Genomic DNA, 18,335 nt, shown 5'->3' on the forward strand with positions numbered 1-18,335 from the left:
TGGCCCAAGTTCTGAATATTCCATTAAATCAGGAGTAACTCTGTTGCAGAACCAATCTGAGGAAAGAACTGGCATAGTGAAGGTATTTTGAAGAACTTGACACTGAGTTATGGAAGACAGATTCAAGTCCCTGTGCCATTTGTTCGAGGGAATAGTATTTCTCCATTAATATTTCAGACCTCCTGCATTATAGCCATGAAACTGTTGGGTGTAAAAACTAGTTAGCATTTGTTTACCTCCTGACACAAACTTCACTGAAATCAATATATTTTGCTGCTCAGTAGAATAGTGTATTTTTGCATTGTACTCTAGGAAAAGAATTCAGCCAGTTTTATTCCAAAGCTGAATCTGGCAGTCCAGAGTTCTGGTTCTACCTGCTGCCTCATGTTGTGGAAAAGGAAGACAAAATGAACTGGTGGGAGAAAGAGGAAGCATTGACACATATCCACACATAGCCATTTTTAGAATTGTATCTCAGCTGCAACTGTTTGAATTCTGTGAATATTTTGCTGTTTTCCTTTCATCCTCCAGTATCTGTGCACTTCCATTTCCATTAAGAAACATCAAGAATATAATCATAGAATAGTTTAAGTTTGAAAAGAACCTTAAGATCATCAAGTCCAACTACTAACCCAGCACTGCCAAGGCCACCACTAAACCATGTCCGTAAGTGCCACATCTACATGTCCTTTAAATATCTCCCAGGGATGGTGAGTCCACCACTTCCCTGGGTAACCTGTTCTAATGCTTGGCCACCCTTTCAGGGCAGAAATTTTTACTAATACCTAATCTAAACCTTCCCTGGTGTAACCTAAGGCTGTTGCTCCTTGTCTTGTCACTTGTTATCTGGGAGAAGAGTCTGACACCCACCTCGCTACAACCTCCTGTCAGGTAGCTGTAGAAAGCAATAAGGTCCCCCTGAGCCTCCTTTTCTCCAGGCTAAACAACCCCAGTTCCCTTAGTCGCTCCCCATCAGACTTGGGCTCCAGACCTTTCCCCAGCCCCGCTGCCCTTCTCTGGCCATGCTCCAGCCCCTCAATGTCCTTCTAGTAGTCAGGGGCCCAAAACTGAACACATAATTTGAGGTGTGGTCTCACCAGTTATTCTTGTGGTATTTTTACCTGTTTCTTCAAACCCCAACTCCATCCTCCAAAACAAAATCTTTTCTGCTGGAATTATATTGAGACCATTTTTTGCAGACTGTAGGAATATGGCTAGTTTGCATAAACACAAACATGAGCCAAAATATTTTTGCACATGTATAGTTTTAATACAACTGCAAGATTGTCCGTTGAACTATGAGATTCCTCATGACAATATTTAAGCAGTTTTGAAGTAATTTCAATCTGCAGAACTGTTGCATGGTTGAGCTTCATATTTCTTTCGCTGTTCTTCCTTCCCAGGTAATTATGATGAATACATCTGCTTTTTACTGCTCCAAATTTTTCCCTACAAAGTAGGGGTCTGCAGGAGGAATGAGTAGACCTTTCAGTTTGGCTTTACTCCATTTTAGGAAGACCTTTATGACAAAGCTATTCCACAGGTGGTAAATGTGCCCACTGGAATTCTGCCACAGGAACAGTGTTGCAGAATTGTATTAGACTGATGAGTCAGGCTTCACATTTTTTCTGAGGAAATTAACAGCATGTCAATTATGTTACTACTATCTACTGGCTTATCTGTCTTATTGTTCCAGAATGAATAAAACTGTATTAGTTTAGCAGGTAAGGATGCCCTGCTTGCTCTAAGACCCTATAGTTCAAATCATAGCAAAGCAGGACTCTGAAAAGAAAAGAGTGAAAAAAAAAGAACAAAGGAATTTAAAAAAAAAAGAAATTGCTGCTAAGTCTTGATGAACTGAAAGACTCTAGCTTCACTAAGGCTTCATTAACTAAAACTAATGTGACAACAATAATGGACCTGCTGCCACTGTGGTGGTGAGAAGGTATTTCCATGTGCTTGTTGGGAACAATAAGTACCAGACCTGCTTACAGAGCATAGTCAAAAATCTCATGGGTATTAACCATTCTTGTTCATTTTTGAAATGGGTCACTTTATAGCAAACAGACTAACAGTGAAAAGCTTTGTTCTTACCATCAGTTCCATGAGTCATTCCATTTCACCCCATATTGGTTAATATAATCTAATTTCCCTCTCTTCACCTATCATAAAAGAATCTGGGGCAAAGGGTTGCTTTTCTCTGTACTTGCAAATTATTTCATATAATTTGTTTGAGATCTCCTTTCATCGTGCTTTCTTAAAATCAGAGCCAAATTAAATGTGTTCCTAGCCATTGCAGAATACATTGATTAGAGCTGAATTATGCTCAGTTGTGATCTACATTGAAATTTCAATGACACATCTCTCCTGCAGTGAAACTAAAAGGGAATTTGAATCATCCTCTATTCCTTTCCAATGAACACAGTTCATTAACCATTAAATCCAATAAGTTGTGGTCAATATTTAGAACAGATGAATGTGTAAGTTTAATGAATGATGCAGCTATTAGAATAAAAGTCTCAAGTACTTACCTAATCTCTGCTAACTGAATAGCCTATGTTTATTAAAGGATAATTAGTGACAAGCACCTCTTTTTTTTTTTCCTTTTCTTATTTGTATTGCAGCAATCTCCACAGTCCCCAGTTTCAATCAAGACAGCATCCTTTATTATGAAAGTAAATACTGTAAGATCTTGCTTGTGAAAATATTTGTGTTTAGTATAACTGTTGTGAGCATTTGCAGTGATTTACATATATCTGCTATATGCAAAAAAGTAGCATGAGCATATGTATTTTCAGGAGATAAGGTGGCAGATGCCTACTTTTGCAAACCCGCAGTGGCAAGCTCAAGACCTCTGGTCTCACACAGGTGACTGTTTTCAGCCTCTTATGTTGTAAATGGGCATTTGAACATCAGACTGAAAGGTGGCTGGTATGAAGTGGAAAAAAGGTCAGCAGAGGACCCACACCCCACAGGAAGTTATGCGTATGCTTAACTGTTGTGTTGATCAATGTCCACTGAAAACAAAAGGGGAAATCTAACAATGTTATCCTTATTGGGTTCTTTGAGCCCAGGATATTGTTCCAGGGGACCTCATTGTACATGTGAAAAAGCAGAATCACTTTCTTTCCTGTTTTTTTTGCTACTTGCCACCTTTTTTAATTTTCCTTGTCTTATTTTGATATGTTCTTTCTCCATTAGTTTTCAGAATCAATTCATTCTTCATTTGAAAAGGCTCTATGAGAGAAATTATGTGTGTGTGTATAGAGGAAAGAAAGAAAGAAGACTGAGAAGTTGCCTTCTGTCTGGATCCAACAGGACAGAGCTTCTCAGGCAGCTATCACAGTAAGAGAATAGCACATCTAGGTTGTCGATGTGATGATATAAAATAGCATCTACTCCACCTGACATCAGAACACAGACAGCCTCCTATCCCAGATGGCTGACATAAAAGCTCCACAACCCTGTGATACTATTAGATGAAAGGTAGGTCATAGATGGGTTCTGACTAGTAAGAACCTTAAGAACTGCTGCTGTGAAAGGTAATTGCAGAACCTCTGCTCTGCATGAATACAGCCAGCTTCTCCCATAACGGTTCAGTTCTTCCCAACTATCTGCGCAGTGTTTGGCTCTGCAACGTTGATTCCCTGATGATAGAAATGCAACAACTGAACTCTGAGAGAACTGATATTGTCATGCTTTTATAGATTTTTTTTCCAAATGCTTACACAAAAAAATATTGGATTTTTGTTTGTCAAGCATAAGCACTGTCAAATGTATCTGCTCTCTTTTAACTTTGGAAATGACAGCTTTCTGATCAAAGAAAACACTCCTTTTCTTTCCATCCTGAGGAATAATACAGTACTGGTTCTTTTCCAAATAACACATCTCATGTCTTGTTGCTTTCTTCTTTCCTTAAGACATATAACTCACCATAGTAAGCTTTTAAATTAGGGCCTGATCCAAAACTTATAACTACTGTTGGAAGAAAAACAAAAAAACACCCCGACAAACAAACAAACAAACAAAAACACTCAAAACATTGCCTTCATGCTCTTTCAAGCAGTTTTATGTGCAATTATTCACACAGTGGTCACACTTGCGTGACAAGGCTACATAGTAGGGACAATATATACAATGAAACCTTTCCTTAGGATGTTAATGGTTATTTTGGATAGTGGGGAAACTACCTTTTCTTCTCCTTTTTCTTCGTGTCAGTTCTGGCGATCAACTGTAAAATGTGATAGTAATTACACATGGCAGCTTTTTTTTTTTGTACCAGTGTTCTGATGCACCAAAACTTACTCCCACTTTTCTTTTATATATTTTTTTTAAATCTAAGACAAAGATTGATGGCATTTTTGGGAATTAGCCATGCGATCCACTTTCCTGACAGGTGCAGAGGGAGAATTTCTGGCCTCTTTCATGTCTCATTTCAGCTTTTGCCGAAACATGATAACTGAAAGAACTTTTCTTACCATTGCACTTCTGTGTTATCAGTGTGCATGGAAAATGTTAAGAGAGACTTTAGTTTTCCACAGAACGTGCCAGCACCACCCTAATGTGGGCACTTGTTCAGCCAGCTGGGGCTTGGAAAATGTGAGTCCAAGCAGCCAAAGTGGTCTCTAAGCAAGCAACATCCCTCGCTGCTGGCCGATGGGGACAGTGTGAATACCCAGAGGGCAACCATAGCTCCTCTGAGTGCTATGAAATAAAAGGGGGCAAAAAAGGCAAGTGATCCCTCGGACGGACGGGGGGGGGGGGGGGGGGGGGGGGCGGGGAACCTTCCAAGAGGTACAGATGCTGCTTTTTGACAGGTTCCAGGAATGCTGGATGCACCGTTGCACTCAGGGTGTGTCTGAGCACTGCACAGGAATTAAGCTACTAGCAACTGGTCGGGAGGTCTGATCTGTCCCGAGCTGCGCATCAGCGGAGAGCTGGGCTTTCCCCTGCTCCCTGCGTGCGGCAGCGGATCGGACCGGCTCCGCGCTCCCTGGCTGAGCCTGTGCCTCGCAGCCGCTCGTCTGCGCATGAGTCGCCGCGGGAGGTTCCGCGGCTGGAGTATTTCAGGGGCTGGGCACCGGGGGAAGATGCTCAGTGCCTGACTGCGCCCGTGCCCCCGGCGGCGGGGGGAGCCGCGGCGGGACGCGGGCACAGGCACGGCGAGGGCGCCGGCGCGGGGGGCACCGCGGAGGGCGGCGTGAAGCGAGGGCGGCGCGGCCGTCGGGGCAGAGCCGGCTTCAGCACCGCGGACAGCGCACAGCGGGCACCGCGCCCCGGCACCGCGCTGCCCCCAGCCCGGCTCCCGCCGCCGCTGCCCCGGGCCCCGCCCCGGGGCGCCCCGGCCCCGCCAGCTCCGGCTCCGATTCCCGGGCGCCCGACCTCCCGCTGCCTCGGCTCCGACCGGCGGCAGCCCCGGCGCCCCTGCCGTCGGCTCCGGCACCGCTGCTCCTGGCCCCCGCTAACCCAGCTGCCCGGCACCGCTCCTCGCGGGTCCTCTCCCCCCTGCCCCTGCCGGCCTTCCAGCCCCTCTCCCCGCGTCTTCGGCTCTGCTCCCCGCCGCCTGCCCCTCTCCCTACACCCGCTGCCCCCGGCTCCGCTCCCTTCTCCCGCGGCTCCTGCCCCCCGGCAACATGCGCGGGCGGCCGCGGGTGGTGGCAGGCGAGGCTGCGGTGCCGGCGCGGATGCCCCCTTCCTCCTGCCCTCACCCACCCCAGGCCACCCGCTGAGAGATGGACTTGGCAGGCGTGCTGCTGGCGCTGCTCCTCGTGCTGGTGCTGGTTGTCTCTCTGCTCTCCAACCTCCTGGTACTGCTATGCTTCGTCTACAGTACGGAGATCCGCAAGCAGGTCGCCGGGGTTTTCCTGGTGAACTTATCCTTTTGCAACCTGCTCCTCACCGTCCTGAACATGCCTTTTACGCTGCTGGGGATCCTGAGGAACCAGCAGCCCCTCGGGGGCTGCGTCTGCAAAGCGGTGGGTTTCCTGGAAACTTTCCTGACTTCCAACACGATGCTGAGCATGGCAGCTCTCAGCATCGACAAATGGATTGCCGTGGTGTTCCCCTTAAGCTACACCAGCAAGATGCGGTATAAGGATGCTGTGATACTGATGGGCTACTCGTGGCTCCACTCCCTCACGTTCCCCTTGGTATCCTTGTTTTACTCGTGGGTAGATTACAGCAGCGTTTATGCCTCTTGCACCTTGCACCTGAAGGAAGAGACGGAGCGGAGAAGGTTTACAGTGTTCACCATCGTCTTTCACTCCACCAGTTTCATGCTGTCGCTGGTGATTTTGTGTTTCACCTATTTAAAGGTGTTGAAAGTTGCCCGGTTCCACTGCAAGCGAATAGACATTATTACCATGCAGACTCTGGTTTTGCTGGTGGATATCCACCCCAGGTAATGCGTGCTTGTTCGTATTCACAGCCCCGGGGCACTTGCATAGGTACCCCTGGCGGAGAGGATGCTCTGTACCCCCCCCCACCCACCCCCCCGAGCACCCCTTCCTGTGCTCCCGCCTGCCCCAGCCACATGGTGAACGCTTCTGCCTCTAGTTTCAGGCTCTGCTTATAGTGCCAGAGGACGGTGGCTTGTGCATTTGTAGCCTGCTTTGTGTAAATGTTAGTCCTGCTCGCCGGCTGCTCCCACTTGCCTGAGCTCCCTTTCACAGGGAGCTGCTGCCTCGGTGAATGCGATCGTCCCCGGGCTCGGTGGGGCCAGCGGCTGCCCTCCCCTTCCCTCCCCTCTCCTCCCCTCCCCTGGGCCGGGGGCTGCCCTGCCCTCCTCTGGGCCGTGGCAGGGTCCCTCGGGCCGGGAGCGAGCCCTTCCCTCTCCCCGGGGCTCCCATCCCGTCTCCTCGCTCTTGCCTTCACCCACCGCCTGCTTTCCCCCTTGCAGTGTGAAGCAGCGCTGTCTGAACGAGCAGAAACGGAGGCGGCAGCGGGCTACCAAGAAAATCAGTATTTTTATAGGGTCGTTTGTGATCTGTTTTGGTCCTTACATTATTACCAGGTTAGTATCGCCTGTTGGGGTGGGGGACTTCCCGGAACCGCTGTGCCATCTGATGCTCAAGGGGGTTGGGGCGGGGGGGGGGGGGCACAGCTAATTTTGGGGTGCCAGAGCCTGACAGAGACCTGGGGCCGGTTCTGAGGGACAGAGCACTCACACATGCACACACTCACTCACTCACACACACACACTCACTCACACACACACACACACACATACACACACACAGAGGCCCTCGCACAGGCCAACGCAGCTCACTGGGTAAAGCCCCTGGCTCTCCCTCCCTCATTGCAGCCAAGGCCAGGAGCCCCTGCCAAGAGCAAGAGGCTTTTAGGACAAGTACCAGGAATTAATTACATACCAGTGGGAGATAAAAGCAGTTGAAAAGACTTGCCACCCTTCCTTATTAGCGCAGCCTGAGCAACAGAGAGGCAAGCAGACTTCTTTCCCTGATTAGCTCAGGTCTTTTTGTTGTTTTATTTTTTAAAGGCAAAAAGCCAAGCTTGCTGCTATTGGAAGCTGAGGTGACATAATGTAAATTTATCCAGGCTGATAATTTGTCAGATAAGCTCTGTGTCTGGAGACATCAACATCTGTAAATATAACGCTAATGGTGCAGCATGGCCTTGTGATGAAGTGTAAGAGTTATCTCCCAGGAAAACCAACAATTAGGCCTGTAATATGCATAGGAAACACCATGCTCCTCAACTGGCCAGAACTATTGGCATCCACCCTGGTAGTTCGCACCTTTTTAAGTAGCCATGTATGCATTTCTCATTTCGTACTTGTATAGTCTTTATACAACATATGGACAACGTATGGTTATTATTTTTAAATCTTGCATAAATCAATGATCTGGAAGCCCATGTAACTATGCTGAATTGCAGCACCTCAGGATTTAGCCTTTCATCTCTTGACTAAATGGGTTACATCCTTCACAAATGATTTTTTGAAATATTTCCCACTTCACTTTGTGTTCAAGACACCCTTGAAGAGTACTGACTTCTGTCAAGAAAGGTGCACTAGTCTGCAGAACCACCCTAGTGAGGGCTTCCTCAAGGTTGCTACCAAGCTTCTGGGGTCTGCAGCCACACCAGCTCAAAGCACTCAGCCAGCTGTAGCACACAGGTCTTCCACAGTCACATATATATATAGGCCATCCACACATATATAGGCCATTTATTGACCATTGCCATTACCCTTTTCTTACGTGGGTAGGGGGACAGATTTAGGCCAGTGCACAAAAATTACAATGTTTTTTTAACCTTTAGGATGACATTTATTTCAGTTCCCATTTATATGTTGAAAAGGATTCCTGACTGATTGCCTGGATAGCTGCATATATTTTTTCTGCAGTTGAAAGGGTTATTACAAATGTTATCATTACATCACAAAGTTAAAAGGTTAATTGATCACTGTTCAGTACATTCTGAGTCATTTTCTATTCACCTTTGCCATAATCAGGATATAATTATATTGAGCAAAGTAGATTTTGCCATCTTCCTTCCATCTGAACATTACTGAGCTCAGCAAATTCCAACATTGCCACATTTTTCAGCGTGGAGATCTCTCTCATAAACTTCTAAAATAAAAGCAACTTCCTTCTTCAGATCTTGCATTTGGAAAATGGTGCATTTTCTAAGCGTGACAAACTGGTATCTCATGTGTCACTACAGAGAAGACTGAGGGCTGGTTTCTGTGAATGTGTGTCACGGTACAGCTTCTGCCTCAATCACAAGAACCTAGTTGGTTCAGCAACAGCAAAATAGGAAGTATTTGGAGAGGACATCCTCAAAGGCTCTTTACCCCAAAGGCAAAGCAGTGTCCAGGCAGCACTAGATAAAAGGGTGGTGGAGTTGAGACTGGAGGACTTGCTGCCATGCCCATGTCTTCATTCTTCCCCCATTCTGTTTTTTAGGGGAGTGGCACTGAAGCTATCTCTATGGAAGCAGTATGAAAGATATCCCCCCTCTTCTCTTGCTCGGTGGCCTGGTGACTCAGGTTGCATTGTGAGCTCAGTGTTTGCTCCTCACTTCAGAAATGTGAATGAGATTATGTTCATTATCAAGACATTCGTCTGTTCACTAAGAGCCGACAGATGAATTTAATCTTTTTTGTAACAACACCGAAACCAAGAAAATGATACTAAGATGCATTCAGATGGATATTTCTAAGGATGACTTGGTTTGGCCAGGACCTTTATCTTATTAAAATCTGTGTAATTTTTCTTCTGTTGGCTTCAATGCAATTGTGTTGAGGCCCATAACACAATAAATGGAACACACAGTAATGCATCTATTCTCATGACTGAAAGATACCTCACTTTTTGTTTAGTGTCTTTATAAAAAAATGAATTGTGTAAATATCAAATGTATATTTCTTGTATTAGGATGATATACAGGATGGCATATACCTAAGCAACCATGCAGCAAGTGTCATTTATCGTACATTTATTTCTCATGTTTTGTGTCTTCCTGTTCTCTCTGTTTTGACTTGACTGGATTTTTTTTTCCAAGCAGCTTCAAACAGAAGTCATCTTGTTTTTAAATGCACTTGCCATAGGAATGATTTCACTTTTACATATAATAATAAGAAATTTTCCTGTCAGAGTTCAACCACTTGCTGCAATGTTCAGTCCTAGTGGTGGTAAGTCAGCTTTTCTATGTGGAGGGATTGGAACAGCTTCAGAAGGCAATGCCCTGCAAGGTAGGAGCTCTGCACTTTGGAAAGAGGCCAGAAGGTTCTTCAAGCTTGAGAAAGCTTCTGATCTTACATCTTCAGACAGTGATGTTTTAGGGTACAGAAAAGGGCTATTTTATCTCATGGTACTCTTTTTTTTTTTTTTTTTTTTTTTTTTTTCTTCTGGAATTAATATAGCAAAATAGTATATTCTTGTTCCTGCAAAAGGTTTCACAAAAGATGTACAGATAATAAAAACTTCTCACCCTGTTCTTTCCACCGTCCTGGAGAGTCTGCCCACTGCTGATGATCTGTATGCCAGACATTTGCTGGAACAGTCTAAAGGTTTGTTCTCACTTCCATGGAAAAATTGTTTAACTTAGTTGCAGTTTCTCCCCCTGTGATTAATACACCCATCTCAACTGAGGTGCTAAGGCCACTAATCATCCGTGAAGCACAGACCAGAAGACACAGGTCTGGAGACAGCTGACTGGTCATATAATGATGATAAAAATGTTGTTTGCTTTTGTTCTTTGGCCAAACTAGTGGTCAGCCAAGTGCATGCAGAAACTCTCACAGGTAAGCAGATGCAGCTGTGCTCCTAAACATACTATGGGATTGCAGGTGCCACCCGAATCTCTCTGAGATACTGCCACAGTGTTTGTACTATACTGATCTAACATGAATCCTTTTTGCATATGAGAGAATTCACAGCAGTGGTGCAATGCAGGTTCACTGTTCTGAACCTGAGGAGGTGTATTCAAGTGATCTAGACCAGGTTTCGGGTGTCATTTGATATGCTGCATAGTATACAAAACCTCTACATAGGCTGTAGAAGACCCACAACTTCCAGGAGCAGCAGCCTGATGCCACGGGGGTTGTACCCAAATGTCTCAAGTGTCACTAGACAGTTGTACTTAAGTAACTGATCTGAGTGCGCCTGGATGCCCCAAGTCACCTGTGCCTATCTCAAGCTTGCCTTGGGAGAGGGGTAATCAATTAAGTCACCAAGATTCTGACTACTTACCAGCACAACTCTCTAAACTCAGAAAGTGAGCCATAAACTGCAGCACTTTCTTATCTCTGATGCATGGGAGCATTAACATTAAAAACACACTTTCTCTCTCTTTCCATAGAGGGAATGATTCTTGTCTCCCAGTGGCCTTGCTAGGAAAGTTCCTTTTGCCTTTATTGAATCCAAGGAGTAAGTAAGTACAGGGCCCTTCTCCTGCAGGGACTGAGTGCTGTAAGAAAATAAGTTTTACTTTAATATTTCATGAAGCATGAGTTGAGCATGGGCTCAGTGTGAATATAACACTCAAGTGTTTCCATCTCTCTTTAATGTTTAACAGGTTGATAGAGCTCCTTCCTTTTGTTACCATAAATTACTACTGGGGAATCATAAGCAAGTGCCTCACCTACAGTAAGGCTGCATCAGATCCATTTGTTTACTCACTTTTACGTCAACAGTACAAAAAAGTTCTGATCAACATCGTCAATAGGATACTTAAGAGGGACCTATATCCGTCATCGGGGTACAACAGCTCTCTCGATACTGAAAACGATTACTGCTTGCACAGAACAAATTAACATGAAAAGCATTCCCCTTCAAGTGAGACAGGAGCTTGCTGTTGCTGGAAAGCTGCCTTTTCCCTCTCGTGCTGACAGTGGTGACAGTGTCTCCAGGGTGCGAAAGCTGCATTAATGTGATGCATTTCATTGTGGACTTTCATGAAAGGCTCTTCCCTGGTCTGCAGCCAAGTACAATATATGGGAAAGCCTCTTCCCTGAGTAAAAGGAGTAGGCTTAAGGGGCTTTAAGAGAGCCTTTGGAGGCTTTAGAGAAGCTTGGAGAGCTTTTAATGTCTCCTGTCTGAAGACTTGGCATATCTTGGAGCATTCCACATCAGACATGATATTCCAGTGTCTTCTGGGACCACAGGAATCCCCAGGATGGAAGGAGAGGTTGAGAGTCCTCCGTGCTGTACATGTAACTTGACAGCTCAGGATCTGCTCTGTTAGTTTTGAACATTACAAATAAGTCTTTTAATTGATTTATTGTATTGGTGCCTCAAGTGAGTCAGCACTTTGAATCTGAGATTGTTGTTATTAATATTTACTACTAGGCATCATGATTGTAACATAGCCTTTAGGAAGTGGTACATATATTTGATATGCCAGTATTCTATCAAGCATAACCAAAGTCCACATATCTGAGTTACTAATATTTAGCACTTCAGTGGTATGTGATTACAATAAATGCAGCAACAGTAACAAAGACATATATGGAATTTAGTTAAATAGCACTGTAGTTCCATCACTGAGCTAGTAATCCTATTCAAAGAAGCTTTTATTCAGAAAAAAAAAATCAGTTAGACAGTAGAAATGACAGATACCACTGTGTTTAAGATATATTACTTCAGAAGCTATCTGTTTTCAAAGAACAGGCTAAAATATATCAATTCTTTTTAAAGGATATATAATGTGTACAATATTTCATGCATTGGCTATATTTGGTAGATTGTAATAATATTGTGCAATCTTTTATTCGATAATGATTGATTAATCTGGTGATTTAACTGATACTAAGAGATGTCTAAGAGATATTATAACAGACCTGCTGCCAAACGCCCAGAAACACAAAGCTGCTTTATTATTATGTGTATTTTTCACTTATTATTTCTTTTTAAATCTAAACAGGCTTTGGAAAAATATGGGAATTATTTTTGAACAATATTCCTTTGATTATATAAGACATGAATCAAAATATTCTATGGCATTCAATAAGCTACTATTTTCTAATTGAGTACATAAGGGGAAAATTAAAGCAATTCCCAAGTATATTTTAAGAAAGAAAAAACAAAAAAAAAGAAAGAAGACAGTAAAGAACACCTATTTTTAATGTAAAACTGAACTTGACCCTACGAAGCATTGAGAAGGTTGTTCCTGACCAAACTAAGCATATAAGCATGTGGTTAGGCACAAATATAATTTCCTTTGAAGTTAACAGCTCTATTCCCATGCTGAAATTTAAGTATATGTATAACTGTTTTGTAAAATCAGCGTTGAGCAGTCAGCACATCGAGAGGGGTTTTTCCACCATCCACAATGAGGAAGGAGAGCATCTATCTTATTGCAATTCCATTGAAGTCAAGGAAAGGCGATGCTGCATAACAAATGCAAGGTTCTCTTATCTCCTTCTTTTAATCTCTGAGGCCTTTCTGATGCTTTTTTTTCCCATGCAAATACCTTGGGCCTCTGTGTTTTGCATCAATAGTTCTGCCTGTGTTTATTAAATTGAATGTATTACAATAGTTTTGTCTTCTTAGTAAAGTATTTGTACTCTCTCCAATTTTGTGTAAATACAGTATTTCCGAAAAAAAGCTGTCTGTGGAATCTTTGCAGTTTTACTATCTTCCTGTCTGCCTCCACATATCTTCCCCCTCTGCTATGCCACTACAAAAACCTGATGCTTCAGTCTTTCATTTCAGCTGCAACGTAAGGACCAGATAGCTCTGTAGGGGGTGGGAGTGATGCTAAATTCTCAGTTATTTTTTTGTCAGTTTTGTGCCAAAAAGTTTTGATAGTCTACAGCATTTATCTGTGAATAAACATGAGTTTAATGATACCTACAATTGTTAATTGCCTTTGGTTTCCTAAAGAAAATAGTGCTGCTTTAAGAAAGGAATATGTTACATACAGTTAAAAGTATTAAATTGTCACTTCCAAGACACACAAATGAAATAAAGAAGTGTTTTGACTTTTTTCTTAGTACCAAGAAAATAGTAGAGGAGAAAAAAAAATAATAAACTTTAAAGCTATTACAGTAATAACTAAAGCCATTAAACTATAAGCCACATTCTAAAGCTATAAAACAGAACATATACTGCTACATCTGGTATTAAGTTAATTAATGAAGCTTATTCATACCAGTTGAGGGTGTCATCATGCACACACTTTACAATACCACTCAACCTCACAAAGCATTGAACATTTCCAGAGGTGCTCAGGTTCAGGCAGGGAGAAAACAAAAACAAAGAAAATTATTTGAGCCTGTGCTGGGTGTTACAAAACGTCTTTTAAATTTCCATAGAGAATTAGGAAGCTAATGTTTACAGTATGCTGTAGACCAGAAACTAAGAAAGGGCAAGGAGAGCCGTAGTCCTCAGCCTGGATTTGCAATGAAGTTTAACTGCCTCGTTTAGCATTACCAAAAGGCATCTTCCTCTGCTCGGCATGCACAGCCAGTTCTGTAGGTAAATTTTTCTTTCTCCCTTCTTCTCACCACCCACTTCCCACCAGAGAAGGGTTTGCTCTACTTTTCTAACCATGGAGGAAGCATTTAGTGAGAGGTCTCGGTTTCATTCCTCCAGCTTCCTGATGTAGGCAAAACTCCTGTTAGCTTGGTGCTTCATTCATCATGCTCTGGGTTATTTGGGGATAGGAAGAGACAGGAGGGGAACCACACTTTGCCCCCTTTTTGTGAGATGCTGCAAAAAGGATCAAAGGATTTAGTGCTCTACTGGGGGTGAGAACATTTATCTTACACAATGGGAGCATCCACCAGAGGTGACAAGGTTGTTGATTCCCTCTTACTGGCATTTTAAATGAGGCAGACATTAGATGCACAGTCCTGACAGTAGGGTTTAGTTTGGATCAGATTTCCAACAAAGCTGAAGTGTGATATGCAAAATGGCATCTTGCCATTGACACACTCTTGCCAACTCAAAGGTATCACTCCAGAAAACCTTATCGGAATTTTCTGCCCAGTGGCCTGGAGTGTTTTTTGCTAGGAGACAAGAGACTGGCAAATACCTGGCAGGTGTGTTGTATAGTTGGAAACACCACGGGGGTTCAGCATGAGCTACCTGCCACTACGACTTCCCTAGCAGAAGGAGCTGTCACCCACCTGTGGCTGCTTAGGGAAAACAATGGCGAGTTGTTAAAAGAGTGTGTAAAAGAAGCATCATTTCCTCAGGGGGGGTAGCAGAAGTGCCCAGAAGCAGTCCTGGGCTGTGGCTTTTTCAGCTCCTGGTTGCAATCTGAATCAGCAAAATGGTCTTTCCTTCTCCAAACTTTTATTTTGGCTGCAAAGGCTGGAGTTGAGAACTGCACCTTCCCTGGGTGACATCCCTCCTCCTAATGGCAGTCAGAGTACAAACTCTGCAGCACAACAAACCTTAAATTAGTCCATGTAATTAAGAAGACATTCAACTTCAATTTTTTTTCTTAACACGCCTCCATCAAAGTATTTCCAAGCCTGATGATTTGAATATTTTCTGGCAAGATCCAGGATGGAGTTTTAAATCTGCAGTTTCAGAGGAAGGAAGCTAGCCTGCATGTGGCATTTCCTAGGTGAGTGCGCTGGGGTTTATTTATCACAAAGAGAGTTGCCACTTCCAAAGGAAATATAAACTTTTTTTTTTTAATTTTGCCTAGCACCTGTGTTGCAGGTAAACTCTGAGACCGACAGTCAAACTGAGTTTCTGAGGCAATAGAAGTGGAGTAGTGCTTAGACTACAGATTCCCAAAAGTTTTAGGTATATAAGCTGGATCCCAGCCTGCTAAATCCTGACAAGGTGGATGTGCTTCAGTCCAAGTGCAAAAACAAAAGCAGTTTTCTTGGCTTGTGTAAAACCAAAAACTTACGTGGTTTTGAGCTGAGATGGCAACAGAGCAATGAGGACCTCGGGTTCTGTGAATTTTCACTCTGCAAATTCCTTAGCCTCGCTAAAGAAAGAGCATTTTATTCATCTGAGCAAATCAGCACCTAATAGACTTTTGCAAAAAATCTGTGCAGCTCAGTGATTACTGAATACATATTTACCTTGTCTTTTTTCATGAGTAATGATGATACTGAACTTAAAAGTTCAGTGCTAATAGTAATATTAAGCTTATTACATGGTTAAGCATGTAGGAACCAAAGTTCTTCAATGCATGTGCTCCTATATGACCAGAGAGTGATCAGGCTCTTTACAGCTGTGGGTTAAAATTTGGCCCTACTGAGAAATTTAGCAGCGTTGAGCTTTGTTGAATAAAACAACCTGTGACAAGATGTTCACACTCATCTAGTTAAAGTACTTTAAAAAACTACAAATAAACAAACAAAATCCAAACACAAAGAAAGCTGTACTGCATGGGAAGAACTGTATCAAGTGGGAAGGTTTGACTGTATCACCTGGAGGGCATATTTTCTTCTGTATTTAAGGGTGGGTTTTTTTCCAAAAATAATTATGTGCACTTGTGCACCCACAATAAACAAGCAACTGTGTGTCTGTCTCCAAAGCACACAGCATATTTCAGAACTGCAGACAAATGGCTTCTTTGGTCTGGTTCAGGAGGACACCTGGTTTGTGGGAAGTGTTAATTACACAAGTAAATTAGAGGTTCTGCTTTTTATTTTTGGAAAGCAGGTCCAATTAATATTTAATGGCTCAGCTGGAGACACAGCAGAGATGACCTTAAGAAAGGTTGTAAATATATTAATATCTTTCAGTTGCCAGAAGCTTCAGAGAGCAAAATGTCACTTGGCTCAGTATATGCAACCAGCTCCTACTCTGAGCTGGAGCTACTTTTCCCCTGTGGCTTACGAACGTGACACAGGCCAAATGGACGGTCACATTTCTGCATGTCCCTGTTTTTTCTCCCTTTAGCAGCAGGTTTTCCTTGCCAGGACATGAGTGCATGATGCAAACTAGGTGCTCCTGCTCTTTTCTGTAAGTGGGCAGTGCATGAGCCATGAGTTGCTCCCAGCCAGGCTATTCACACATTCTCTATGCAAAAGAAACTAATTGTAAAGCATGTATGTTAGATGTCATAGGGTCTGTATGGTTAAAGTTATTTTCGAGTGTTGAAAACTACAGGCCATTCCAGTCCACTTGCACCACCTTTTTAACCAGAGTCCATTCCACTATCACAAGTGTGCAAGTTGATGAGTTGGGGATAAAGACTCTCCAAAGAAAAATCAAAACCATCCCCTTTGGGACATATTTGTTGTGTGTATTTCACCATTTCACTGCATCCTGCTGTTTGTACATGGCATATGCAGGTTAGTAGCCAGCAAATTACCCAGCATATGTTTAAGTTTGCAAGTTTCCTTTCCTGAACCAAATGGATTGACGTCTTGAAATGCTTCCCAGAAAACCTCTGCTCCTCATGCCTAACCCTAGAGTACCTTTATTTAACTCACTCTCTGTTCGAATATTTTTTTTCCCAGCTGAAGGTTTAGTACTCTAATTGTATTTCAGTGAAGCCTGACATTAAGTAGCAGACTCATTACCACCTTCTTTTCAGTTTTATAATTCCTGCCTTTACATATCCAGCCACTCTGTTCTCTTGGCTTGCAGCTGTCAACCCTGACGCAGGTTTTCAGAATGTTTTATCGAAACCCAATAAATTGCTCAGTGCCCTCGCTCCATGGATGGAACTGGAGATTGGGTTCGTGTATGCATCTTCGCGAGATGAGTTTTAAGTATTCTGTTTCATATTTGCCCTTATTCACAGTAAAACAAAATGTCGATTGGTGATATGTGACCTTTTTTTTCACAAATGACTGCTGAGCACTTCTTACAGGGGCATAGCTCAAGCAGGCTTTCAGCTTGAAATCTGGCTTTTCAGCTAATCAGACTCTTATTGTTGTCGTTGCTGATGAAACATGCTTGAGGCATTTATAATATGTTTCGGGCTCCCCACACAGTAGCCTGAATACTTCATTATATTTTTATTCTTACTACCTTGCTGGAAGCCAGGGAAGTACCAGTACTGCTTTTCTCAGGAGCCCTGAGGTACAGACACGTGAAAGACCACACAGCCAAGCAAGGAACAAAATGCGTGAAACAAGGTTTAGGAGATACCTAGGAATGGGAGGCAAACACTTTTATCTTGAATCTATCTGTTGATCTTTTGCTTAAAGTTTCTGAGGCATTTAAAAATGTGTTTCTCATGATATCTGGGGATGCCTTAGAGTTGACAGCAGAGCTGAATTTCTGGAAGAAAGCTATTTAGAAAACAAGAACAAGGTGTTCCTCCTTCCATCCTGAGGAGCTTGCCACACCAGCACCACGTAAAAAACAGTGGCAGACAACCCTTGTTCACAAAACACAGCTGCATGTTTTGAAGCCACAGCTCCCTTTTATGCTTTTCTAGATGGAGCTTCAATGGTCTTCTCTGGGTGTGAGAGCTCAGGCTGGGATCTGTCTTCTCCTTGGAGAATATTGCCTTGGCCAGGCTGGAAGCTAGGTAGGGAAGGTGTCCTGCTCTCCCTCTGTACAAACAAGAATTTGAGATACCGTGGACTCTGTGTACATGACAGCAAAGTTTAGTGGGTAGGGAGGGCACTCATGACAAAGGGGGAGGAAGCTCCTCTCCTGAGAGCTGCTTATATCGGAACTGTGTGTTACATCCCACTCGTTTTGTTAGTAGGCAGAGGCAAAACTGAAGGGGAACGTATGGTAGGGGTAAGAGCCTGGCTTCACTGACTTCAGGTGGAAGTAAGCCAAGATTTTACCTGAAAGTTTTAATCAGTTGAGTCCAAGTCTGAATTTGCAGAAATCTTTCCAAAAGACCACTGAAGAACAGCTCAGTTAAGACATCTATTCACTGAATTAGTCACATTTAAAATTCATATATATATATATCTCCTTGGATTC

General features: G+C 43.3%; 1 protein-coding gene across 1 annotated transcript; it reads left to right on the forward strand.

Moving 5' to 3' along the window:
- Positions 1-4,846: 4,846 nt before the first annotated feature.
- GPR78 (G protein-coupled receptor 78) lies at positions 4,847-12,661 on the forward strand. Its single transcript, XM_037385715.1, has 3 exons — positions 4,847-6,400; positions 6,899-7,012; positions 11,041-12,661. The coding sequence occupies exons 1-3, from the start codon at positions 5,733-5,735 to the stop codon at positions 11,276-11,278; spliced, it is 1,020 nt and encodes a 339-aa protein (XP_037241612.1). The 5' UTR covers positions 4,847-5,732; the 3' UTR covers positions 11,279-12,661.
- Positions 12,662-18,335: the final 5,674 nt, after the last annotated feature.

The sequence above is a fragment of the Falco rusticolus genome, chromosome 1 (genome assembly GCF_015220075.1).
Source record: "Falco rusticolus isolate bFalRus1 chromosome 1, bFalRus1.pri, whole genome shotgun sequence".
NCBI classification, from domain to species: domain Eukaryota; kingdom Metazoa; phylum Chordata; class Aves; order Falconiformes; family Falconidae; genus Falco; species Falco rusticolus.